The sequence below is a fragment of the Haemorhous mexicanus genome, chromosome 2, assembly GCF_027477595.1.
Source record: "Haemorhous mexicanus isolate bHaeMex1 chromosome 2, bHaeMex1.pri, whole genome shotgun sequence".
NCBI lineage: Eukaryota > Metazoa > Chordata > Aves > Passeriformes > Fringillidae > Haemorhous > Haemorhous mexicanus.
Window position 1 is genome coordinate 181,125 of NC_082342.1, and position 25,868 is coordinate 206,992.

The following is a 25,868-nucleotide window of genomic DNA, read 5'->3' on the forward strand; positions in this document are numbered from 1 at the left end:
GAGCCTCCCGAAGGATCCCGAAGGATCCCGGTGCTACCGACTGGGGCGGCAGCGGCCCCCCCGCGCCCTCAGGGCCTCCCGAGGGGGCGGGCGCGGCCGGTCCCCGCGCTCCCTCCCTGCCGCCGGTATCCAGGAACTCGGCTGCGTTGCTGAGGGGCCGCCCCGGGCTGGCCATGGTGCGGCTGCACGTCAAGCGCGGCGGCGAGAGCCAGTTTCTGCTGGAGGCGCCGGGCAGCACCCGCCTGGCCGAGCTGGCGCCGCTGGCCGCCCGCATCCACAACGGGCGGCTGAAGGTGCAGCGCTTGTGCTCAGGTACCGCGGGGGCCGCGGCGGGCGGGAGCGGCTCCGGCCGCCGCCCGGGCAGCGGGAACGCGCTGCCTCCGCTCCTGACGGGGTCGGTGCGAATTCCCGCCTTCGGTGTTTAGTGAGGGCCCTGCAAAGCGCTGAAAACTCTCCCGCTGCCTGTGCCGGTAGCGGCTGCTTAAATCAGGGAATCGCGGAATGGTTTGGTTTGGGAGGGACCTTAAAGCTCTGGCAGTGCCACCCCTGCCATGGCAGGGACACCTTCCGCTGTGCCAGGTGCTCCAAGCCCCGTCCAGCCTGGCCTTGGGCACTGCCAGGGTTCTAGGACCAGCCACAGCTTCTCTGGGCACCCTGTGCCAGGGCCTCAGCACCCTCACAGGGAAGCATTTCTCCTCAGTATCCGTCGAACCCTGCCCTGTGGCGGTTTGAAGGCATTCCCCCTTGCCCTGTTACTCTGGGCCCTTGTCCAGAGTTCTCCTTCAGGGCACTGTGAAGTGCTCCCTGCTGACCAGCAGTGCCCCGACTGTGTGTGAGGTTATACTGGCCACCAGCAGCATCCCCTGCCATGCGATGGAGTCAGTGGCATGTCTGAATTTGTGCTGAGTTCACTTCTGAGGCAGCCTTAAAAAGCGTTTCCCGCCCGACCGTGGGGCTGTCAGAGCAGAGATTGCTGTCAGGTGAGCCTGACCTGGGGGCGCAGCCCACCCACACCAGCTGTGCAACAGCCACAGTGTTTGGGGGGTGTCTGAGGCCATACTGATACTGCTCTGAAATGTAGAAAAATCTGACCATGGAAATACCAAAAAAGAAAAGGTTTATGGCCAGTAAGTACCATGAGGGCTTGCATCCCTGCACATGTCATTTGTTATGTTGTTTTATAGGTATGTAAAATGTATAAATTTCAGCATAATTACACCATCTGTATCTATATATGTGTGTTTATATCCCTTATTCTTTATTCCCTATATTTACCTGTTTAGAAACAAAAAGCTAGGGGCAAGTTTTGCCTGCATGCACATCATGTAAAAGGCTTTTGTAAATGGACTGTAGTAATGGAGACTTTTAATCTTGTTCTCTAACCACTCCAAAGAGATGGAGGAGCTGGCAGAGCATGGTATTTCCTTACCTTACAACATGCAAGGACTGACAGATGAGCAGATCGAAGAGCTGAAGTTAAAGGATGAGTGGGCAGAGAAGTGTGTCCCAAGTGGTGGAAGCGTCTTCAGGAAGGATGAAATGGGGCGAAGAAATGGATTTGGTAAGTCAAACGTCAATGTTGGTTTCTTTCCATTCAGGCACAGACAATCCATAATATAACAGGGAGCAACAAATCCCTAATTCTGGAATGGGGTAGCCAAACTGTAAGTTCCACACACAGGAATTTTGTCTTGGGTTAGAATCTGGGGTAATGCTGATTAACAAGCCTAAAGAGCAGTATCTTCAGCACCTAAACAATCAGCAGGATCAAGTTTGACTGTTCCAGTTCAGTTTACTCTCCCAATTTGTAAATGTACACTTGAGAACTGGGTTTCCCTGGGGACCCCAAGATACATTAACAGGTTGTTTTTCTAATATTTCTCCTTTTTTCTCATTGACTGGGATTCAGATTCACCGATCTTGTTTTTGTATGTGGGAGTTCAGCCTTGTGATATTGACAAAGTTAGAAAATTGAGCAGTGTGTATATGTAAGCCAAACCAAGTGCCCTCAAGTGATGCACCCAAGTGGGACATTAGCTGGGAATGAGTATGCTTTAGCTGGATTTTTGGCTTTGAGGACAGGCTTTTTATAGCAATTGAAATAGATAACTGTGATATGAAAGGTACAGTGCATTTGTGAAACTGGCTTTGTTGTTACATTGAGATTTTAATTAGAAAAGAAAGATGCAAGCTCTTATGCCCAGTTAAAGCATGTCTGCCAGTACAGCCCACAGTAGTCCAGCAGGGAAGGAGCCTCGGATTGTTGTGGAGGGTATTGGGATTATGGTTGTTGCTTTCTACTGAGGACCTTTGTCCCAAATGAAGTTCCAGATCATAGACTCATGGAATCACAGAATAGTTTGGGTTGGAAAGGACCTTAAGGCTCATCCACTTCCACTCCCCTGCCATGGCCAAGGACATCTTCCACTAGACCACATTGCTCCAAGCACTGTCCAGCCTGGTCCAGAACACTTCCAGGGATGGGGCAAATACCAGTCACATGTCTTTGGGAAAAGTCAGTTAGTTTGTTCCATGAAAAAATCTGCTTATTTCTTAGTGAGAAATACAGGAATGAACTATGTAACTCCTGCTTTATGATATAATACTGTTTCATTTGCTCACAGTCGAGTCTGGACAGGATACATGCTTGGTTTCTTTACAGTAAGCATAGACTATGAGATATGTCTCTTACTTTTAGCTCCAAATGAAAAAATGCAGCAAGTTATAAAGAAGACAATAGAAGAAGCCAAGGCATTAATCTCTAAGGTAATTTTCCTCAAGTGAAGTGTGGGGCTTTCCTGGTAAGTGCTGTGGAGTTGGGCATCTTAAATAAAATCAGACTTTTTTGGGGCAAGGGCTAACAGTTGTTGAGAAATACCATGAAATGATGTGACTAGTCTAGTAAAACCTGACATTTTGGTTAATGTTTTTCTTTAAGGCTTTTGGCAAGTGGTTCAACAGGTTAAGGAATCATATCCAAACTCCAAGGGAATGCTGGCAGCCGAGCCCATGTGGAACGATTAAATCACATTCGGTTTTATCCTTGCAGTTTGCTCTTGATGTGTTCTTTGGGTGAATGCTTGTCATGCTTTCTGGTGAAAAATTAACTGCATTCCGTGCTGTTCTTGGAGTTAATGAAGTCCTTTGACTTTTATGTGTAATTAATTGGAAAATGTGTTCTAATCTCTTAGATTATCACAGAATCACAGATGGTTTGGTTTGGAAGGGACCTTAAAGCCCATCCAGTCCTACCCCACTGCCATGGGCAGGGATACCTTCCACTAGACCAGGGCTGCTCAGAGCTCAGTCCAGCCTGAACACTTCCAGGGATGGGCAGGGCCTAGGCCTTGGTTTGACAAGCACTTGCACTCACGCTCAGTCCTGCTGAGTGTGTGTGTTCAAAGACAAGCACAAGGTTTGCCCTGATGGGACGGTGCTCTCAGCCATTCAAATTCACATTGCCACATCTGTAGGTGCTGTGTTGTGTTTCAAAGTCATACTAAAGGTGAAACACAACACAGAGCACCTAGACATAAATATTTAGTAATATTTATGAATGGAGTTTAGGGTAGTTTGGAAAGTGGCTTGTTTGGTTTGCTGCTTTATAATGACAAAATAGAAGAAACATGCCCGTGTATTTGGGGTTGTACTGGCCAGTTAACCAGATTAAGAATGTCCACAAGGAGGCAACATTCCCTTACCTTAGTACTTAAACTGTTACATCTGCAGGGAAGACCTTTATTTCTTTTCTTCCAGATGTGTCATGTTTCTCCTTTATCCTTGCACTAGAGTTTGGAATGATCTCAAGTACTTGTTCTTACAGTTCTCTGCATGAGCTGCGCAGTTAGCCAAGCTTTACACTTCTGCTCACATGTGCTCTATTTTTTTCTCAAGTTTTAAGCCCCTTCTCCATCCTTCGCTTGAATTTTGCTGGCTTGAATCATGCTCATGAATCACAAGTGCTTGGAGCCAAAGCACCCCTGTCTGGTATTTGTGGTCACTCGTGTCCTGGTTTGAGTCCTGTGTTCCACAGGCAGTTGTCTCCTGCACAGTTTAGTGAATATCTCCCTGTTTTGTTTTTTCTCCCACCCCACGTGGGCAGGCTAAACAGAGGGGCCAAAGGTGAGAGATGTACTCCCAAGTCAGTATTCCAATGAGGAAATTCGCACTTCTAAAATCTTTGTGCAGCCTGCTAGCCCTGCTCAGATATCCCATCACTTAACCTTTGAATTGGCCACGCTTTCTGCAGGTTTGCTTGTACTGCCGATGATCCCTGTCTGTATTTCAGAAACAAGTTCAGGCCAATGTGTATGTTGACATGGAGACGGTCAAAGATGCCTTGGAGCAGCTCCGAGGGGCTGTCACGATTGTGTATCCGATGGGATTGCCTCCACATGATCCAATTAGGATGGAGTTTGAAGATAAAGAAGACTTGTCAGGAACTCATGTATGCAGTAATGTATCCCCATTGTATGTAGTCCTGGGTTAAACATGGCCTATGCTGCTCTTCATCTTATCAGTGAAAGTTGTTTTCACCTCCAACATGGAGAATTTGTTGCCCAAAGTGTTTCTATTAGATCAAGATTGAATGGAATATAAATAAAAATGCCATAGACGAATATGAGGAGAAAGATGTAGAAGTAGAGCGTAAAATTACGCTTCATGTTAGGAGTTCCAGAAAGACTTCCCCCCCCCCGAAAAAAATCTGGTTTTGAAAAAAAAAAAGAAAAACCAGCAAGAAACAACACCCTCAACTCTTTACCTTGTTTGTTTTGGCACAGGCTGGAACTGAAGTTATAAAAGAATCAGAAGCGCAGTTATGGTGGGCCGGAAAGCAGTTAGAAGAAACAAAGTTGCTCTCTGACTATGTAGGCAAAAATGAGAAAACAACCATCATTGTCAAGATCCAGAAAGTGAGTATTGCTGGGAGATTGCTCTGTAAGTTCCTCAACCTTGGTTGTCTGTTCTCTGTGGAAGAGAACCTATCCATAGGAGTATAAAATGGATTAGATTAGTTCCAGCTTGAGCATCCTAAAACTGTGCATCTCTTTTAAGGTTTGAATGGATTATACTCTGAGTTTTTCCTTAGTAATTCCTTAGCCTGTCAATTACATACTGTACTTGCTATTTCTTGCTCCGTGATGTTTTTGTGAAGTACAACAAAGAGGTATTTAAAGAGGAAATACAGGCTGGGAAGTTTTATGGCAAATCTTGCCACCTGTAGTGCATTCTGCGGTGCATCACTGAGAGGTAAGTCAGGTGATGTATGTGATTTAGGTGATTTATTTAGACCAGATTTGCTTTCTCTTTCCTCTCAGGGTCACTGGGAAATGGTGTGGAACCTCAATAGCCACTGAAGTGTAGGCTCCCAGGAATGCTGTCTGTTTAATTACTTGAAGGACTTGCTCAAAGAGCAAGAGCAGTACAGGGGCTCCTCTCTGCCCAAACTGCCTCAGAAATGTTTGTTCTTGAGAGCATCCACCATGTCCATGCAAGATGCTGTGCTTGCAGTTGCTGACAGCACATGTTTTCTGCTTTGTCCATCATTTCTTCCAGGGGCACAGTGGCCTGGATAAGAAATTTCCTTTTACTTGTAGTGGTTTGTAACTCCCTTACTTCTCTGCTGTACTGAATCCTATGCCGTGCTGTGTCTGTATTAGTAGGGGAGCTAAAGAGATGTCTAGAGTGACCTTAAAACAGATTTATTATGTCTTTTAAAGTGGAAATTTATGTAAAATAGACTTAATCCTGTTTGCATCTTCCATTGATGTCCACAGAATTGACAGCATGATCCTGATACAAAGATGAAAAAATAACCCTCCCTTGAAAAAATAAGCCTCACTTCCCTGTGAGGGTGTTGAGGCCCTGGCACAGGGTGCCCAGAGAAGCTGTGGCTGCCTCATCCCTGGAAGTGTCCAAGGCCAGGTTGGATGGGGCTTGGAGCACCCTGGGCTAGTGGAAGGTGTCCCTGCTCATGGCAGGGGGTGGGAATTACACGATCTTCAAGGTCCCTTCCAACCCAAACCATTCTGAGATTCTATGAATGCAGCCACAGTTTCTCAGCATTTATTTTCCTGTCCTGAGGGACCTTACTAAATCCAGTTGTCTGAAGAAAGGTTTTTGATGTCTGTGATTAGCAGCTTCTCCTTTGTATCACAAATGCCATCAGCAATGTTTCCAATTTCTCTTCCAGAAAGGACAAGGAGCTCCGGGGCGGGAGCCTGTGATCAGCCATGAAGAGCAAAAAGAGATGATGCTGTACTACTACAGGAAGCAGGAGGAGCTGAAGGTAAGTGTTCCTTTGGTGCCCGAGAGCTGGGCTGCTCCAGCAGAGCTCAGGCTGCGTCCCTCACTGCCTCCCTCCCCTCTCTGCCACAGAAACTGGAGGAGGAGGACGACGACTCGTTTCTAAATGCTGAGTGGGCAGACAACCATGCTCTGAAAAGGCAATTTCATGGTGTGAAAGACATCAAATGGGGTCCAAGATGAAGCTCTGCAAACCCCTTCTTAAGCTGCTCGGTTGATGCACTTGTTTGCAGCCAAGAGTTCTGTTGTGTGTGGTAGATTCTTCTGAGAGCAGCTGAAATTGTCACTTCTGTGGCCTTAGATGTTCAATAAATGTTCGTATTTCTCTGTGACTGCAGCAGCACTTTCCTCTGCAAAGAAATGAATAGATTCTCTTGATGTTTGGTATTTTATTAGAAACTTGTAATTTGGACATGGGAATGTCAATCTGTTTCATAGGTAAGAGATGTAGTAAATATGCACTGGAATGTTTGGTGTTGTTCAGAGTGGTCTTTATACTCTCCTCTCATTCTTGCATTGCTACTAGATGGTGTGCTCTGGAGAAGGTAATTTATTTTATAGGAAATCAGTTTCCCCTGACTAATCCAGGGAGAATTAAGGTTTTTTATGTGCTTGTTCACATTTCAACATAGCTATTTCCAAACTGTCATTTTGAAATGAGTTAACCTCTTAATAATTGTTTAAAGGAAATGTTTTTATATAAACACTAGTGACATCCTCGTGGAATGCTTCATTTTCATTCTTTGGGTTTAGTTTTTCTTGCTGGTATATAGAGGTTGACCATAATATGTATACAAAAATAAGCATCATTTGCAGGTAGATTGGATAAACCCAAGTTTAATAGGACCCAGATCTTTTAGGATGGAAGTAAAAAATCATACTCATTTTCTGTATTAGTATGGTTGAAGAGACACTGATCAAGTTGAAAGTCAAGTGTTTGCTGAACTTGCAGCTTGAAGATTGGATGCAGAACAGGTAATGAATGCCATTCAGTGAACTATTAATGGTGGTTTTACTTCAATCACTGATTTTTTTTTTTTTTTACTTTCAGGGAAGTTTGTCTGGTAGTTTTTCTTGAATCTCAATTTTACAGTAACATGACTTTTTACAAAAGGAAAAATCAGCATTTCTGAGTTGAAAAACTTCAAGTATTTTTAATTTAAAATTTATTTGGGATTATTTCACATGGCAAAAAAGGTTTTTGAAAAAAACACTTTGTTCTTCCACTTCCTAAGAGGAAAATCAGTGTCCTGGAGCTTGTAATATTCTCATTTCCTCTCTGAAAGCAAGGGAAAGCAGGCATAGGAGATATTTAACACAGATTCTGCACCCCTTTGACTGCCATTCTCGGCTGTAATTGGTGCTGTTTTTTTCTTTAGCTGAGCAAACTTCCCATAGCATTGATCCTTTGTGGAGTTCTCACAACAGTGTTTGTGTATCTGCTGGATTCATTTATTGTGGCTGAAACTGAATGAACTCACTGGAAAATGATTGAAGAGTACCAGAACCCAGGAAACCCTGTGGGTATTTAACTGTCCAAGGAGATAATGAGATAGAAACACCGCACGTAGGTTTGCAAATTTGCAAAAGCAAAGTTTTGTCTTTGTTGTAAACCACTTACTTTTGGAAGTTTGAGAGTAGCCATGCCCTTCCAAGGAGGAAATCCATTCTCTCTACATGGAGAGACACAGCAGAACATTGCTAAAATTTTTGTTTTGTGGCTGTATCACCATCCTGATGAATGAGATGGTTTCCACACCTGGTTTCATTCCTTTTCTCCTTTTCACGGTTTTGCTTTCCCCCATTGCTCCTTTCTCTGCCTCACCCAGGATTTGGAAGGATTTATTTATTGCTTCCTGCAACCTCACCCAGCGTTCTTGGCAACAAACTTGAGGCTGATTTCAAGGCAGAAGTGGGGAGTTCAAACTGCCACACCAGCACTGCATGTTGCCTTCCAGCAAGTTCAGATGTTGATGCTGGCTCATATAATTTCCAGATGTGTGTCACGTCCACAGCTGTGTGTGGGGCATGAACCAGTTAGTCCAAACAACTTGCTAACTCTCCTTTGCAGTACTTTCTCCTTAGGCTCCTCTTCTGGGAAATTGCAGGGATATTCCTGCTGAAACTCCATCCCACAGCCAGCCCTCAGTGTCCTTCCCATAGCATTGCTGCCGCCTCATGGCACCATCCCTGTGGATACCTCAGCCCTCAGCCTGGAGAGATTCCAGCTATGGCACTTCAGCTGCTGGTTTTTTAGGGCTTGGGACAGAGAAGTGCATGCCTCATTAATTTTCTGTTTTGTCTGCTGGATACTTTGGGTGTTATTTCAGAAAGAACCAAATAATTCAATGTCTGTTTATCAGGTTTTTCTATGTTTATCTTCATTCTGACTCTCAGACTGCTGTGAACAGTGAGTATTTGGAAATGAGGTAAACCACTAATTGACGGCTTTCCCCAGTTAGACTTGGAAAGTTTATGCAAAAAGAATAAAATAGCAACTCGAATGCAGAACTATAAATAGTTCACTCAAAGGAACAGATCCTGAGTGAAGCTTGACCTCCCAGCCTGGAGCAAAAGTTGCTTCCCCTGCCCTGCTGAGTTGCTCCTGGTGCTGGGGTTTGGACAGGCTCTGTCACTATGTTTGAGGATCCATTTAAACAGGCATGCATTATTAAGCACTACACTTCCCCCCCCCCCCCCCCCCTCAAAACACATCCCCAGTGTCTGTGAAATGCTCCATCTTGGGAAGCAGCTGCTTCTCTGGCACCTGGAGGAATTTCTTACTGTCTGCCTGCTGGTGAGTGGTGGCATTCAGGGAGGTAAGTCAGGAGGGGATCAGGTCATCAGTTAAATCACTATTTCAATGTAAAATGTCTTTTTCCTCCAAGGTTGTAAAAGCAAGGAGAGGACTGGGAGTTGGGGAAAGTGAAACATTTTGCCCCAAGGAAGGGACTTCTCAGCTGCAAACTGGTTTCTGCTGATCTGCCACTGCAGTTGTTTTGCCACCAGAAGTGCAGAGCCTGGTTTCAGCTTGGAATGTCAACGAGAGGTATCAGATGGACAGAGGTGTGGATGAACTGAACAAAGTGGGAAAAGCACCTGAGTGCCCAGTGGCAGGAGCAAAGGCAGCAGACACAAAGTGAAACATAAGAGGGTCCCCCTGAACGTCAGGGAACACTTTGTCACTGTGGGGGTGGCCAAGCACTGGCACAGGTTGCCCAGAAAGGTTGTGGAGTCCCATCTTTGGCTGGACCAGGTGTTCTCCAGGTGGCCACCACCAGGGCATGCTGACTTTACCTTGTCTTGAGTAAAGTGAAGTCTGAAGGAAAGGTAACTCCCAGCTTTTTTTAGGATGTCTGCTTATGGGCTGAAACCCCACTGAGGCTTCCCAATAAAAAATGAGGGAAGAAAATGCACAAATTTTAGTGGCTATAAACATTAACTGCCAGACAGATAACTTCCAAAAAAGATCAGCTGGGCTGTGGGCCCCAGGCTCTCCAGAAGGGAGTTTCACCAGGATTCAGAGTTTTGGGGGGAGCCCATGAGAGCAGGGGCCCCTGGAGCCCCTGCCCTCAGCCCTGCAGGCCAGAGCCCAGCCCGCTCCTTAAAAAGAAGAGGATCAGGTTTCCATCTCTAGTATGGTTTGTCAGCAGGAGGAATCACTGGGCTGTAGATCAGTCCCTTTGTATCTGTCTGGGAGATGGGTGGCACCTGCCCCATGAGTCAGGGGGAAGGAGCCAGATCTGGCCCAGGCCCTCCCCAAAGACAGACTTGCCTTCTTCCACCCTCAGGACCAAGGCATGGGCTTCTCCAGACCTAAACCTGTTAATCAGTATTGTGCATAGCACAGGCTATGACGGCTTCCTACTGAAAGGGGAGAGCAGTGGAGCAGCGGGATTGCAGCCAGGTTCTTGGGCTGTGCCAGGCCTCTCCTGCAGTTTCCCAGTGCTCTGGATGACCTCAGCCCTCCGTCCATCTCCTCAGCTTCTCTTCCTTCCGCTGATAGGATGCTAGTTGCTGGTGAGATTTTTCCAGTTGAGCACAGGATTGTGCCTTAGTCATCTGAGCAAGGTCCCTTCCTCCCTTTAAAGTTTTTCCAGGGTTAATTTGATTTTGTATCAGCAGGAAATGACAAGCCACGTCACTGTTTTCTTTCCAAGTGTTTCATACTACACTCTACCTGGGCACACGGCATCTAAGTGGGGAAGCACAGTGAACCCATGAAGTATTACCAGTAGGAAGTGACATTTTTCCTCCTTTTGTTCAGTAAATTCCCTGTGGGCTGCAGCAAAAATATTGGAGACATTTTTAAGACAGGAAGGCTGTTCTGGTTTCAGCTTAGATACATTACTGATTTAATTTTCTCTCCAACTGAAACCAAATCTGACTAGTCTAACAAATTTCAAGTGAAGATTGTGAACTGATAAAAAATCCTGAGAATATGACCTGCGTTGAAGTGCTGGCTCTAACCCTGCTTTAGGATCAGAAAAATGAACCCAGTGTTTCCCTTTAGTAAAGTATTCTTGGCGTGTGGTAACTTCGAGAGTCTTTAATGAAAGCAGCAGCCATTTTAAAGCTTGTCCTTCACAGACTGGCCAGCACAGGTAGCAGCAGGAGCGCATCTTGGGCAGGTCTGTTCTGATGGTTGAATACATCTGATGAAATATTTTCCACCTTTTTTGATTTCCTGAACATGCATTTGGCAGTTACAGTGAAAAGTAATCTGTACCATGAGTGAAAATTGTAGAGTGTATTTCACAGAAGGATTTCTAGACAGTCAAGGGTATGAAACTCTCTTTTCATTGTATATATTTCTTTTTATTTTACAAATAATTATATTCACTGACAAATGTTCCTTCACAGAAGGTACATTTTCTTTTTTAAAAAAGGGGTAGAGTGACATCCAAAATAAGCCATTTATTGTTCATTGATATAAAATGTATTCATATTTCTAGGGGGTGTCATATCCAAGCCACTGTTCATCCAAATTTCCTGTATGATCTGCTCCCTGCGCTCAATCCTTTCGGCCAGTTCCGCTGCCTCTGCCGAGTTATAACCTGAGTAAGAAGGTCTGTAAAGTCCGTCTGTCTCATCCTGGGTGTTTGAAAGGGAGGAATCCTCCCCCTCCTCTTCCTCCTCCTCCTCCTGTGCACTGCTCCTGTAGGCTCTGGCACTCTGTGGCACCAGCTGATCCCTCCTCCTGTGCAGTTTCTGGATGTCACTAGGACACAACACGCAGATCACTAAGGCACACAGCGTGAAGATTAACCCCACACAAACGCTGGACACAAACAGGAGAGCGACTCTTTCAGGGTGATCTGCAGGCAAGAAAGCCAGGCCTTAATCACTGTACGAACTGCCAAGGCTGGTTACAAACCCCCAGCAGCCATTCCCAAGTGTTCCGTAGCCACAGGGCACCCAAATGTCCTGACACTCACAGCCAGCCCTGCCAGCTCTGCCTCTCCAACTGCTGGGCAAAAATCCATTCTGGTTATAACACTGTAAAATTACAACATGACCCCAGCCCTTTATGAGCAGCTCAGGTCTGTTGTCAACCAGCTACCAGAGCTCTGCACACCTTGTTTGGTCTTTCCAGCCATGCTGCCAAAACAAACAGGAGGCATGAGAAGAGGGACTGGGCTCTGCAGGGCCTCGGCAGCATCTCCAGGCCAGGCTGAGGAGGGAGCACTTTTCTTCCTTTGCACTTAGTCACAGAACCTGCTTCGTCTCACAGCAGAGAAGGCTGGGTTTGGGATGGCTTTTTCCTTTTTTTTCTTACTCCTTGATGATCCATGTATGTATGCAACCCAACATTTCCAAAGATGGGTGTCTCCAGTGCTCTCACAGGTCAGGGCCAGGTTTTCAAAAGTACTGAACAACCAACAGTCCCAATCAAAAATTTAAAAATATCTTTGCTGCAGTTGCTAAGAGAGTTTGAATCCTTCAAGGCAAGGAATATTCCCTAAATATCAACTATGCTGGGATTGTCTCAGCCACAAGATTGTGATGATACTGTAATAAAGATGATTACCATAAACAGGGGATGACTAGTTCTAACCTTTGGAGTTGATCCCCCCTTCTCCCACTATGCCACAATCCAGTCAGCCAAACAGTTTTCCTACCTCTAATGTAGGCGAATGTAGCCAAGTAGTTAGAGCTAACAATAGTTCCACCTTTCTTTGGAAGTCTCGATTCCCTTGGATCAAGGTCGACACCTGTGACACGAGGAGGTAAAGCAAATTCAATGAAGCTACTAAACTGATACTCACCCAGTAACCTTCCAGCTAACAAGTCCCCCCAAAACACAGGCAGGCCAGTGCTGTGCTGAAGGAGCTGCAGACACTAGACCAAACAATGGTTGGTAAGTTAAATAAAGTAGAAATAACAAATTATTGAAAATATCAAACATCTAGAAAATGGCAAATTCATTTAAAAGAGTCTATTGCCAAGAGGAACCCCTTGTGCCTATTCCCATTGGGGTTTCTGAAGTAATTTTACTTCATGAAGCTTCACAGTTCTCCAATGGCCTTCCCAGCCCAACCAGGCCATGTGCTCCTGTTACTGGGGACACACATCAGCCTCATCCTTAACTTTGTGGCCTTGAAGAAGAGCTGGTGTTGGCATAACTTGTAAAAGATTCTCCACCCTGAAATAGCTACAATTTCACTTTTACTCTTCCCAGCATGCTGGCTCTGGCCAGCTGGGCAGGTCACTCTTCCCGCAGCTTTGCTGTGACTGCAGGACTGTGTTCACATCCCAGTCCCAGCCTGTCCTCTGCTCTCCAACAGGAAGAGCAGCTCCTTCAGAAGGTTTCCACTACTTCATCCCAAACCTGTGTCTGTGCTGGTACATACCATCGTTCTGTTTGATGGAAGACTTGTTATCAGGGACCAGGGGGTTGACTGCTGTGAGGATAAATTTAGGAACTGCAGAGACAAGAGATAAATTGTGTTCTGTTAGTTTTAAGAACCCTCTCCCCAGTTAATTACGAATCCCACTGCTAACCCTGGGTTTGTTAACTGGGTTTCTGATGCTGGTATTGAAGGTTGGACTCAATCTTGGAGGTCTTTTCCAGTGTTAATGACTGTGTGGTTCTTGCAAAGTCAGGGCAGCTCTGGGCCTGTGACTGGATTCACACACCAGCCTGCTCCGGGACCATCAGTGCATCTCCACACAGCCTGGCAACCTGCCCCTTGCTTTCAGCCCCTCAGGGGTGTGCCGGCCAGTGGATGGAGACAAAACTGGCCTCTCAATTCAGCATAAACTGGGCTACAGCCAGATGCTGAGTTGCATCTAGATGCTGGGTTTGGATGAGGATAATTCACGGTCATGCTAAGATAAATGTTGAAGTCTTGTGCGATGTCATTTGTGAAGCTTCTGAGACAGAGAGCTGCTGAGGAAGGTGGGGAGGATGGGAATAAATGAGCTGCATCTTTCTCATTTCATTATTTTATTTCCTTGATAAGTGTTCACAGTCTTCTTCAAATAATTAAAAGAACTACAAGCAGGTGCATTGTACAGACATTGAGAGTTGACGTATTCTGTAATGGATGAACGGGCCCTTCAGCCACCCAGATCTTGGCACCTGTTCCTGTACTGTGTGAAGGCAGATTGATTGATTGATTTTTTCAAACCGACAGGGAGGGTAAAAAAGGAAGAAATGTCAAGTATGACACTCACCTCTGTCCCACATGGAAACATTCACCAAGAAATAGTGTTGAGAGAGTTAAATGGATCAGAGGAGACTGAGGTTTGCAGCTTAGCATAGTTTTCGCTTGGAAAACAACTAAAAATAGCACTTCTTTCTCAGCAGAACTTTTCTTTCTGTGTGGGCTCAAAGTCAGAGCTGTTTCCTTTCCTGATGAAGGAATCCTTCTGGGAGTCTTAGCTCCTGTTTGCAGTGGAAGGCCAACAGATACAGGGGTAAATAAGCTCATTTTTGTTTTGTCTTGTACCTTGTGGTAGTTTGTAGCTGTTTTCCAGTGGCAGAATACTTCCCTTGGTGTGTGGGGCAGACAGGGAGCAGGATTGTTTCCAGCCTGCAGTCTGCATTTGCAGGCCTGGCTGTTCTGAACAACATGCCTGCGTGGTGAACAACATCCTGGGAGAATGCACCTTCTCCAGTGCAAAGCTCCTGTCGTGTGGCCTGGGACTCCTTCCCCTGTGCTGATGTTGCTCCTCCTAGGGGGAGCTCCCCAGGGCTTCGCTTGCTCTTTTCCCCTATGCCATTCAAATATTTATTGCAGGGGAATGTTTAATTCAAAATGGCATGGACAGAAAGAGCCCCTGGCTGCTTGCATTGCTTGTTTTCATTATGGTGCCTTTCAGATGCAAGGACTTCAACTGGTATAGGCTACATCAGGTCACTGAACAGAACAGCTGGGACCAGGATAAGAATTTTTACTAAGATAATCACATCTGTCTTACAACTTGTGCCAGCACTACTTTGGCAAGTAGGAGTCAGTCACCTCCTGCAGGCTGCCAAAGGCAGCCCACAAAGGGACTCTGGCATCCAGGGAGTGCAATACACCACGGGGCTGCAGGAGCCTTGCTTCCTGAGAGAGGATGCCCTGATCCTGAAGTGCAGGCTCAGCAAGAGCCAGGAGGTCTCACCTGGTGCAGACAGGAGATGATGCTGAGCAGATCACTGGGGGCACTGAGACTTCAAGAAACCAGCACCTCCCAGCTCCTGGCATGTTTTTGCTGTCAGGACTGGACTGCAAGTCTAAGAATGCAGCCAGACACACTACCCCTAAACAGCTGCTGACCACTGGGTGGGGAGTGTTTCACACTCCTGACCATGGCAGAAATACTTTTGAAGTGTGGCACAGCCCTGAGAACAAAACTGCTCAGCTCTGTTGAGTTCCTGTCACTACAGGGGCAGATCTATTTGCATCATCTTGGGAAGCATCCAATTAGCAGGCATCCTCTAGTGAGGAGAATGAATGTGAATGGAAACTATCATTCTGGAATATTCTTCCCAGGTTCATTAGATGATCTGTAAAGTAATCGGATCAGCAAATCATTGGCTAATGCTTCAGACTGCACAGCCCAGTAAGATTTGGCAGAAGAAAAACTCTTCCAAATGTGCCAGCAACACAATAGAACACTATTTGTTACCCACGTGTTTTTGCAAAACCACATCAAAATAACAGAATGCATAGTTCCAGTGCAAACAAACTCACTCTGCTTTTCTGGTACACAGACACACAAAGAGGAATGACTTCTTGTAATTATGCTCATGCTAATTAGAGAGAATTACATTAGCTCATTCATAAAGGCAGCTGCACAATAATATAATGTATTGGTCCAATGGCAGATTCCCAGATTTCTCCAATAATAGGAAGGTGGATTACTGCACCACCTTTCACAGCTGACAAACTGATACCTGGGGAGACTGAAAATCTCGTGGGGCTCATTTTCCTCTGATCTTCAGGTAGAGGTGATCTGGCCATCAGTCTCGCACTGTTGTTCTTAAAAGCATGTCTCAGGTAACCTGTGCCCTTTGACCACTGCTCACTAGGGATGCAGCCAAAGCACTCTGCAGTATGGACCTGTGGAGCTGCTCCTATTGAAGTATTTTAGGGAATTCTGCTTGCCTCTTATGAAATTATATTAATCTATAGCAAACAATATGGAAAACTGTTCCCTCTTGTCTGAGAAAAGAGCTGAAGTACTTTTCAGTCCTGCAATGGATGTATAATCTCAAACCTTTACTTTTCATAAACCTTCACTTCCCTTTCTGTGAGAAAGGAAACCCCTCTGTGAGGGAGAAGCTGTAGATGTGCTCACATGAATCAGGTTTCAGGACTGGGCTTGTACACAGTGCTTCAATTATGCTGGACTGTTTTACCTGCACTGATGCCAGGCAATGCCAGTTTATTTTTCCCAGCTCTGTTGCAGGTGAGCTCTGTGGAACAAACTCTTATCTTGATAGTATTTCTCAAAAATATTGAACTGCACAGCTGATATTTTATGGTTGGTTGCATTTTTTATAGTAAAAAACCCTTAATGCCAGAGTCTTTGTTAGGTGCCTCTGTGCCCGGGGGGTTGTTCACCTATTTTGTATGGCTGTGTCACAAACTTCCTGTGTTACAGGGAAATGGATATTTAGGAAGGCTCAGTGCCCATAGGTGGACATGTGTGTGTCTCTACAAGCAGAAATGAGGCCTTGAAAATGATTGTGCATTTGCTCTTACCACATGCATAGCTGACATTTAGGTATTTTGTCACTCCAGGTAGGCACGGACTTCCAAAATCCCGGCTAGTGACAATGATTTTGCATCTCTGTTTCCCATAGCACCTTTTTGATAACACTTCCAGCGCTGAGTAAGACAAACAGTCTGAAAGAAAAAATACACACAATAAATATACAACACCCTGGTGTTATCTGAAATGAGAGCTGCTAGATACATGACTAGAGGTACGAATCTGCACCTGCTCTCAGCTGTGACTTTGCCTTAACAGGACTTCAGGGTTAAATATTAAGATTTGTCAATGCAAGGAAGTCGGCTGCAATAAAAATGTGAACTTGCAGCGAGGTAACTCTCCCATGCTGCCTTACAGGTGCATACTAAGGGTGCAGAAAAGAGTCTTATCAAGCTCCAAACAGGTGCCCAATGTAAGGTCTCAGTGTTCCATTCAGGATGTGTTGGAAAAAACGAGCACATCCATCTCCATCTATGCCATCTCAAATCCAGAGAGATGAAATGCTGTCTCCAAGTCTGTTTCTCAGCCCTGGGTTACTGAGATGAGTCAACTGGCTATCCAAGTTCAGTTCAAGTCAGGTGAGATCAGTTTTTATGTGTTGCAACAGCTCAGGTTACAGGGAAGTTCAGGGTATTAAAAAGTAGCTTTTGGTTTACTATGAAGAGGTCAAAATAGGCTCAATATTTAACCAGGGAAACATGTGGCTTCCAATAATGGGTTTTGCACTGGAGCTGAAATTATTTGAGTGGGAAAGTGTGTGAGTCACACTCTGCTTTAAAAAAAAAAAGAACATCTCTAAATGTGATTAAGTTCTCTGTATCCACATGAGCTAAACTCCAAGCCACAGAGCAAAAAACACCCTGTAGTCTTGGTTTCTAAACAGAGGATGCAGAAAGGACAAGTTTGGAGAAAGTAATACTTCTCTGAATATTTTTGCATCACCCCCACACTGCAGCTTTCTGTGTATGACAGATATGTTTCCCTCCAAGCTTCTGAGGCAAGGGGCTCTAAAGGTCTGAAATGTCATTCTCTGACATAGTCCCTACAATAAAGGATGGCCTCCAGACACCTGCCAACTGCAGAAGCTCATTTGTGCCTCTGTAGAGGAAGGACAAACACTGTTTGCAAAGATACTCCAAAGGTTCCCCAAATCTGTTTGAACAGAAGAGAAGGTTTGAGACTGAGTTCTTGACATTTAATGTTTGAACATGGGGCAGATTTGGGATTTTTGGAGTTAACTGCCTGACACCAGTACTAAATAAGTCATACACCTGGGCAGAGCCATCAGGAGATATAGGGCTGATCTGTCTGGCAAAGGGCTCATGGGTTGCTTTGGACATGGATTTTAGGACAGAGCTCTTTGACTTTTCAGAGACCTGAAATCCTAATACCGGTGTGTCCTAAGAGAGTGCTGGGAAGGCAGGGAAGGGCTGACCTAAAGCATTGAGTAGTTCTGATTAAGTAACTCAGCAGGTTTAGTTTCCCTCCCTGGCAATTCCAGGTGAGTAAGCATATATTTGGATGGATGTTTTAGGCTTACTTTGGCAAGTACAAAACCAACTGGAGAGTATCAGGAGGAGCTGTCGAGTGATTAATAAATTATTAGACTGGGAACACAAAAGAAAAGTGGCAAACTGAATTATGTTTTCCATAGAATTTCCTGCACTGGGAGCTAGTCTTGGTGCCTTATAAAACCAGGAGGTTGCTGTGCTGATGGTTTCCTACATATTCAGTGATACGGCAAGTGTATGTTTCATTTTGCCTTTGCTCATGTTTCTGTGGGACTTAATAGCTTCTTATCATCTCTGCCCATGTTGGATTTGGCTCCTCTACCTCAGGAGCCAGTCATCATATGCCTGCAGGTTCTTGGCAGGCCAGTTTTTGGAGAACCTCCCAAGGCTAGCCTGGTGTCACAGGTGAGTAAATGCAAACCATGGCCTGTTTCTTCTGCAGGACAGGACAGACGTTACCTGGAAAGTGTTATAACGTAAGAAAACTTACTTAAACTTCTTGCATTCTGAAAAGGTTTTGGGTTTTAGTGATGTAATGAAAAATCCTGTCTGGTTTACATGTGGCCTTGCTACCTTCCCAGCAGTTCTATGATGGGATTAACTTGAATAAGTTACCCTGCTCCTGGTCAAACACCTTATTCCAGTGACTGAATGAGGGCTGTGTTTTGAGTAAAGGAATCCCATGGAATGGCCCCATAGAAACCATGAACTGGGAGATGAACCTAAATAAACAAAGTGGCTTCTTTCTGACTAGGTGCTTTCTGATCTACACAGATATCCCTGGGGCTTGTTAGACTGGTACCATACATTTCCAATAACCTGCCTCTGGAATGTCACATTCCCAGAGTGCTAAAAGGCTGGTGGTGTCCAGCGGTGGCGGACAAGGCAGCAATGTGTGGCTGGGAAAACTCTCCATTCTCCGTGCCTTTCTCCCAAGGCTGCTTGTTACACACCAAGGCTGTCGGTGGATCTTTTGTACCAGACACTGCTATGGATGGCATGGGGATACGGGTGTCAAGGCGAGGTTCTTAATGCAGTAATAAAGTATCCAGTCTGACTGCAGCTATTTAATAGCTGGAGCAGAAAGCCTTGTTTCTGGAGGAAAGGCTCTTTCAGCTCCCTAATTAGCTTTGTTTTGGAAAGTTTTGGCATGCAAATGACATGCCATAAATCACACAGGCTTTAATGAGAAGTAATTTGTCTTCTGGTTTCTTAAAGCTGCTCTCAATTCAGACAGGAGGAGCTTTCCCTCCCTTTCTTTCCACCCTGCCACACAAAACCTGCAGGTGATGGAGCATCTTGTGCCTGTCTCACCCTCTCCAAATGCTTCCAGCTGCTTTCATGCCCAACTGCTCCTTACACTGCTTTTTGTGTTCTGGGCTGTGCCCACACAGAAGAATAAGGAGCTCGCTTTTAAAATCAACTGAAAGCAAAGATTTCACACCTCCAAATCAGGATGGCTTGTGCTTTGTGGAGCCCAGATATCAGCTGTGGGGACATGAACTGACAAGGGGAAACTGTGGAGTTTGGAGCAAGCTGAGGCTGCAGATTCCTAAAGAAAGCTGCTGAAATAATATGGTAATTTATGCAAGAGCATTACACATAGGGTCTGCCTGTGCATCAGAAAAGGGCCACTCAAACTACTGATTCCAGCAGAAACACACAATGTGATCAGCAGCACTTTTGTACAAAAAAACCCCCAAACTTGGTGTCTCTCTCCTCCTTGCACATGCGTGTGCAGAGTGGGGGGTCCACCCCACCAAACACCGAGGGCAGGAGACAAGTGTGGCTCTCCATTTCCTGACAGCAGGAACCAGACTGCCTGCTCCTGCACGTGCACAGGCAGGAGTTCCTTGGCTCCTTTTTGACTTGAGGGCCAAGTGTACTTTTCCAAACCTTTCACAAATGTGAGCCATTAAAAAAATAGAAACCCCTGAACTGCTGGTAAAGAAAACATTACTGGTTGAAGGGATGTGTGTCTCAGCGTGCTCCAAGCAACTTCCACCAGCAAAATCTGATCTTCCCTGTTCATCTCAGAGGAGTTATTTGGACTCTAAAAATGGTGGCTGGTCTCTTCCTCCCTTCAAATAATCACTCCTCATCCTGCTGCTGTACTGAAAACCTCTTCTTTTAAGGGAGTTTTGCCTTGACAACATTCACTGGGGCAAAGGGGTGCAATGGCTCCTACTGGCACTCTTGGGGCCCGAAGCACCTATTTAGCTTCTCAGTTTGCCTGGGCTGACAGAGGCAAGGACCTTTTCATAGCTGATGTCTGCACGTAGAGAGAGCTGACTTAAGGGGTTTTGTGGTGGAAGCAAAATTGAACTGTTTTATCCTTACTTTTGCATCCACAAAATTCATTTTATTCCTGTCTCCCGCGCCCAAAGTGTCAAGGCAGTGTGGAAACATTTCCAGATCTGCCTAAAGCTGCTTTCTACCTTCACTGCCGTTACTTCTGCTCTCGAGAGACCTTCCCAGGGGACAGGCTCACACCAGGCAAAGAGTACATCTTTCAGTAAGAGACAGAAACCAAAAGCTTTTCCATCAGTCAGTGAATAAGAGGCCCTTTGAATTGGCTACAATATCCAAGCAAACAAACATACAAAAATAATCACAGCATCAGAGAATCCTGTTCCATTAAAAAAATCGTGACACCTGGTTGGACTGGAAGGAACCTACAGGATTTTGAAAATCCCCCTTGCTTGACTTTCTCACCCCTTCTTCTTACCTGAATTCCATTGGGAATAAAGAGGAGACTAGGCAAAGCCCAACCCCAGGGTATGTCTTGGCACAGTGCAAGCTGTGATGAGAGTTTGTGAATTCTCCAGCTCCCCTCTCAACCCTCCAAAAGTGGGACCAGGTAAAGGAGAGGGCAGTACTGGAAAGAACCCCACCCTCCAGCAATGAGAACCGTGACAGGGGTGTAATTCAGGGCTCTGCTGGCCACTGGTGCTTGAGGGAACATACATCTGACCAGCCAATGTGCATCCAGAGGAATTTCTGGGAAGGATTTTGCAATGTTCTGGCTTGCAAGTTGAATCTAGAGATGACCCGCTACCAAGCCTTCTTTCAAGTATTTTCATGTATTAACAAGAGAAATGTATTATTTGAGAGGTGTTTGTTGACCTGAATCTTCCTGGTGCTCTCTATGGTAACCTGTTCTGGCACAATTCTTTAACTTTTTCTGACCAATAAATTTTCTGTTTCCTCATGCACATGTTAGTACAAATACAAAAGAGATAATGGGTCAGAAAAGGCAGCAATTCTCACAGGAACAGACTGCTATGGTTTCCTGCTTTGGTGCTGGGCACAATGGATTCCTCTAGGCAGAACCATCTGCTACAGAACCACACCCAGAATTTTCTTGTCAAGTTTTTGATAGTCTTAGTAAAACAGGAAAGTTGCTTGCTGGAAATTCTGTACAGGCTTAACAGTGCCAGGCATTTGGACAGCTGCAGGAGCTGGCTTTTACATCAAACTAGCTCAGAAAACCAGCTGCATGAATAGGTACTCATGCTAAATGTGGAGGGTGAGGCTCAGGGTCCTACAAGTGCTCAAGGCCACACAGATACCTCCCACAGCAGAGATGGATTTTTATAGTTTATTTTCTGCGTGGAGAAGAGCCTTTATGCCAAAGAAATGTTATGTTTTCCTGGGTTCCCTTTGAAGCAAAGCTTTGAAAATCTGTCAGCTGATTTGACAGGTGGTTCACAGAAAAGTGATGCTTAAGAACACATCTGTCCCAGCCCAAAGCTGCTGTCTGTCACTGCTGTCACACATATCAGCAGGTAGCCAAGATCTTGAGGAGCATCCCATTCAATACCCAGCACACCTGGCAGGACCCTATCAGGTATGGAGAGATGCAAAACTTTTGAGCTCACCAGAGACTTTGTGGGCCTGTCATTGGGACCTGTGGGTAACTTCTCTTCTGCACAGTGCTAAAAAAATCACCTCAGTTTCTCTGTGATGCAGTGAAAGAACTGGAATGGCTTGAGCGCTGCCCTTAGGCTGAGTTGCACCAATGTGAGCAGAAACAATAATGGATGTGTGTAGGAGCCAATTCAGCTGTTGGTACAAACATAAATGGGTACATGGGTTCTGATTCAGGAGGGAAGAGCTGTCTCAAGTCATTACATTCAAATTACCATTGTTTTCTCTGAGAGAAAGGTACGCAGTCATTGCAGAAATCTAATCATGCACCCACTCACATCTGTAGGTGCTTAAACAACCACATAAATAAGATTCAGGCTTGAGACAGATTTGGAGCCAGCTGGGTCTGGCCCTTAAGTGCCAAGTCTTCTGTGATACTGTGATAACTGAATGTGAACTCCCAGGCCACACAGCGGCTTTTGGAAATTCCAACAGAATTCCTGCAGAAAGTCCCTGGTACCACACAGAAGAGGCCAAGCACTTCCATTAAGTAGTAGGAAATCTATACAAGGATCTACCTTCTTAGATGTACTTTGTGTTTATCTCAGGTTGTATGCTCTCTCCTACTCCTACTGCCCTAGGCTGCTTTACATAGCACAGAACCAGTGCCAGCCAGGGGGTTGCTGCACAGGTGATTCTACACAGGGGCCACAGCAGAGCTTGTTGCTGTTGCAAATTCTTTATCCTGGGAAACTTTATCCATTAGGGAAGGTTTGCAGAATTCTGATCTGTGGACTGCGAGTGCTGACATTGGAGGCAAGGGAGTGATTTTGAGAAGTCAGTGACGTGCAAGACGTGAGTGTGGTGACAGCCTGTCTTGATCAGAGAGGCTCTGCCCTGCCTTGTGTCACCTGTTAATGCCACTGTCATAAGGGGTGTGGGGGCCTGCCAGAGACCTGCTACGATGTTTTCTCCACAGAACAGACAGGCACAGCTAAGTCTGTGTGAAGGCCCAAGAGAGCCGGTGTGAAACATAGATCTGGCAATATTAAATGGATTCTTGTCTAAGAACAGATTGCAATTTTCAGCCAATAAATTTTTAATAGTATCTATGTAACTAAATAGAAACATTGGCTTGCAGGCAAAGGCTCTTAAGATTAATTATTGATCTCTTCTTGATGTTCAGAGATGCTTCTCATAGACAACACGTAAAGTATGTTTCTTAGGAGCAATGTTAAGCCTTTGCACAAGGCTGGTGTCAGTCATGCAAGCCCTTCCCTGTGTAGTACCAAGGGGTTTGAACAGCACACTCATCTCGTGTTGGCCTTCTCATGGTGTGAAAAGTTACCTTCGTGCCCTTGGTGTCACCACTGAATCTATTACTCAGTTTAGTTCTAGGTACACTGGACATTCCTGACTTGGTGCCAGAGAGAAGTCCCAGGTACATTTAACTTCCAGTGTGCCACCACAGCCTTGGGCTCTGGTCATACAACAGCATCTAAAGCAATGGCCCTGCCCCAGTGGCCCTCTCTGTACAGTCTGCAGCTAATGCAGGGAATATCTGGCACAAACAGGTGTCAGAGAGGAAGGAGCAGTAAGAGCATCATGACAGTGGAGTCACCTGGTCATTGTCAGAAGCTGGAGGAAGAAGAGAGACAAACATATTTATTATATGTCACCTAAATTCAAGACAGGCAAGGGAAGTAAGTTTTGATGCTAATCATACTAAGAACTGATTAACTATATGAAAATTCATTACTTTGCTGCACTTCTCACTCTGTGTTCGTCCCTCATATTGGGCAATTTGTTTGAGTTTCAGAAATAATCTCTCTCACTTTTCCATCACGGATGCTTTCAAAACACCATTGCTCTTGCAGCTGAAGTTTCTCCCCACCTGTGTTCTCTGCTGCCTGTGCTCCTGCCCAGAGAAGTCCCTCAGTGGTGCCCAGACATACCAAAGGGGGGTGCGTGCTCCGCCTTTGTTGAGCAGACGCTCTCCTCGTGTGCCCATCTGCCATAGGTGGCCGAGTAGATGATAAGGAACTTGGATTCCTGACAGTGGAGCTTCAGTTCCTGGTTTTCACATGCTGATTTGGTTTTGTATTCAGCTAAAGTAGAAGCAAACAGCAATATGATAGCGTGAGGCAATTTAAATAGCAGGGCTGTTAATAGCAAATAGCAGCAGGACACAAACCAGCTTTCCTGCAAATGCTGTTGCAAGTGACACGTGGCACCTGTACAGCTAGACACAAAGTCAAGAGCAGAATGCTTCTTCCAAATGAATTGTGCCCAAGTGACTGTCTAGAGCCTGTGGCTCCATCTTGAACAGAATAGAAATCCCTAATTTTGCCAATCTCCTTTCCCAGTGAAACAGGCTCCCTGCTTTCCTGGCTTTCTTTCCACTCCTGCTCAACAAGAGAAGCTTCACCCTTCCCTTTTGTCTCTCCTGGGGACACTGTTGCACTCTACACGTGCCTCAGTCAGGGGCAGGGCTGGCGCTGCTCAGTGACAGCGCTGGGTGAGGCACAGACAATGGCAGGACAAAAGGGCAGGACACAAGGCCAGGTCCCCATCCCAGGCCACACAGTGCTCTCAGCTGTATCTGCACTGCACCACCAAGGTCACTGGGTTTCCCTGGGCAGCCCTACCCAGCAAGGGCTCATTTCAATGTCTGGCTGGCAAAGTGGTGTGAATTAGGAACTGAAAAAGATCCCCTCGTCCCTTGCTCAGCTGGCAGAGGCAGCCTGGCAGCACCCTCAGCAGAGGTGGGGAAGGCACTGAGCTCATCTTCATGGCTTATCCCTCCCAGGGTACCCCTTTAAATCTGCCACCTGGCCAACAGGGCTCTTCCTGGCCTAAGCAGCCGCTCTGTTGGTGGCACTCTACCTTCTCAAGTCTTTTTGGTTGAGCTGTGGTGCCAAACCTTCTTATGGCAGATAAGGTCAGGGAGAAGAGTTTATTCTCCTCCACTTTTTTTGTCCTCAAAAATGTGAAAACAGGAAAAGGAGATTCCTGAGCGGAGCAGAAGAAAAGGGAAACCTTATTGTTAGCCAGTGGTGTCCCTGTGAGTGGAGGGTGGATGCTGGTTCTTTAGGAACTGGAGAGAGAAAAACCTCCCATCTACTCATGAATTGTTTAATCCATAACAGAACAGATAAAATAATGGGTTAATGTTCTTGGTAACAGTCCATTTTTTTTCCATTTGAGCTCATCAACAGCCACATGCTTAGGTGTAAAAAGGATTGATTTTGCAAAGTATTTTGAAAACATTTTTGGAAACATTTTGAAAAATACGTGACCGACTGCAGGTTGTGACTTCTGTAGAAGCACCTGCCACGCTGTGCACACATAAACAGGCCAAAACCCTGGGGTCTGTGCCCAAGGACTGACAGCCTGCAGCTGGGCTCTGAGTTTGCCTGGCTGTGCTGGAGAGGCTGTGGAAGTACATATAACCCCAAGTGGTATCAGACAAGGAGAAGAGCCCAACATGAACCACTGCAAAGATACGGCAGCAATAATTCTAAATAGGTGAAAAACCAAGGGATTTAGGCAACTGCTTCAGTGCCCACTCGAAGGCAAGGAGACTGCACAATATACCTGAAGTTATCCTGAAGGGATTTCCTGAGTAAGGATGTTTTCCATTGCCAAGACTAACAATATCAGTATCTTACCTACAAATATAAATTTCCTGTCACTGGAAATCATGTCATTTGCACTGGAATTGGACTATTCCTCAATTCTTAAGGCAGCAGCTGCTGTTGAATACACTTCTGACCAGCTTTTTAAAAATTCAGATCACAGAAAATACTATATACTCAAAGCAGCTCATCTCCCATGGGAAAAAATATTGAGCAGCTTCTGAAAGTAGTAAACAGGATCCCAATTCACTTTTGATTGGCAAAAAGAGATTTCTAATGACACAGACACTGCTATGATATTCAAATCCATCTACTATTAATAATGGACTGTTAA

General features: G+C 45.5%; 2 protein-coding genes across 6 annotated transcripts in view; one reads left to right on the top strand and one right to left on the bottom strand.

Moving 5' to 3' along the window:
- The first annotated feature begins 1 nt into the window (after position 1).
- On the top strand, positions 2-6,777 carry CFAP298 (cilia and flagella associated protein 298). Of its 2 annotated transcripts, XM_059870578.1 has the most exons (7): positions 2-312; positions 1,394-1,561; positions 2,699-2,766; positions 4,289-4,447; positions 4,782-4,913; positions 6,194-6,289; positions 6,379-6,777. In XM_059870578.1, the coding sequence occupies exons 1-7, from the start codon at positions 174-176 to the stop codon at positions 6,487-6,489; spliced, it is 873 nt and encodes a 290-aa protein (XP_059726561.1). In that variant the 5' UTR covers positions 2-173; the 3' UTR covers positions 6,490-6,777. The 2 variants fall into 2 exon arrangements, with proteins under 2 accessions (XP_059726561.1, XP_059726568.1); XM_059870585.1 differs by lacking the exon at positions 4,289-4,447.
- A 4,431-nt stretch (positions 6,778-11,208) lies between these two features.
- EVA1C (eva-1 homolog C) overlaps positions 11,209-25,868 on the bottom strand; it is a 41,302-nt gene continuing 26,642 nt past the window's right edge. For 3 of the 4 annotated variants that reach the window (XM_059870569.1, XM_059870553.1, XM_059870544.1), the window contains 5 exons: positions 23,852-24,004; positions 16,506-16,649; positions 13,161-13,232; positions 12,429-12,521; positions 11,209-11,624 (listed from right to left, as the gene is read on the bottom strand). In XM_059870569.1, coding sequence (XP_059726552.1) covers positions 11,224-11,624; positions 12,429-12,521; positions 13,161-13,232; positions 16,506-16,649; positions 23,852-24,004 — 863 coding nt within the window. In that variant the 3' untranslated portion in view covers positions 11,209-11,223. The remainder of the gene's footprint in view (positions 11,625-12,428; positions 12,522-13,160; positions 13,233-16,505; positions 16,650-23,851; positions 24,005-25,868) is intronic. The other variant, XM_059870561.1, reaches the window with a different exon arrangement.

Bases quoted from the DNA above. Each gene is read 5' to 3' on its own strand.
- CFAP298 (XM_059870578.1), top strand. From the start codon at position 174: ATGGTGCGGCTGCACGTCAAGCGCGGCGGCGAGAGCCAGTTTCTGCTG. The intron at 313-1,393 runs GTACCGCGGGGG...ACCACTCCAAAG, and splicing joins GGTGCAGCGCTTGTGCTCAG to AGATGGAGGAGCTGGCAGAG. The intron at 1,562-2,698 runs GTAAGTCAAACG...TCTTACTTTTAG, and splicing joins GGGGCGAAGAAATGGATTTG to CTCCAAATGAAAAAATGCAG.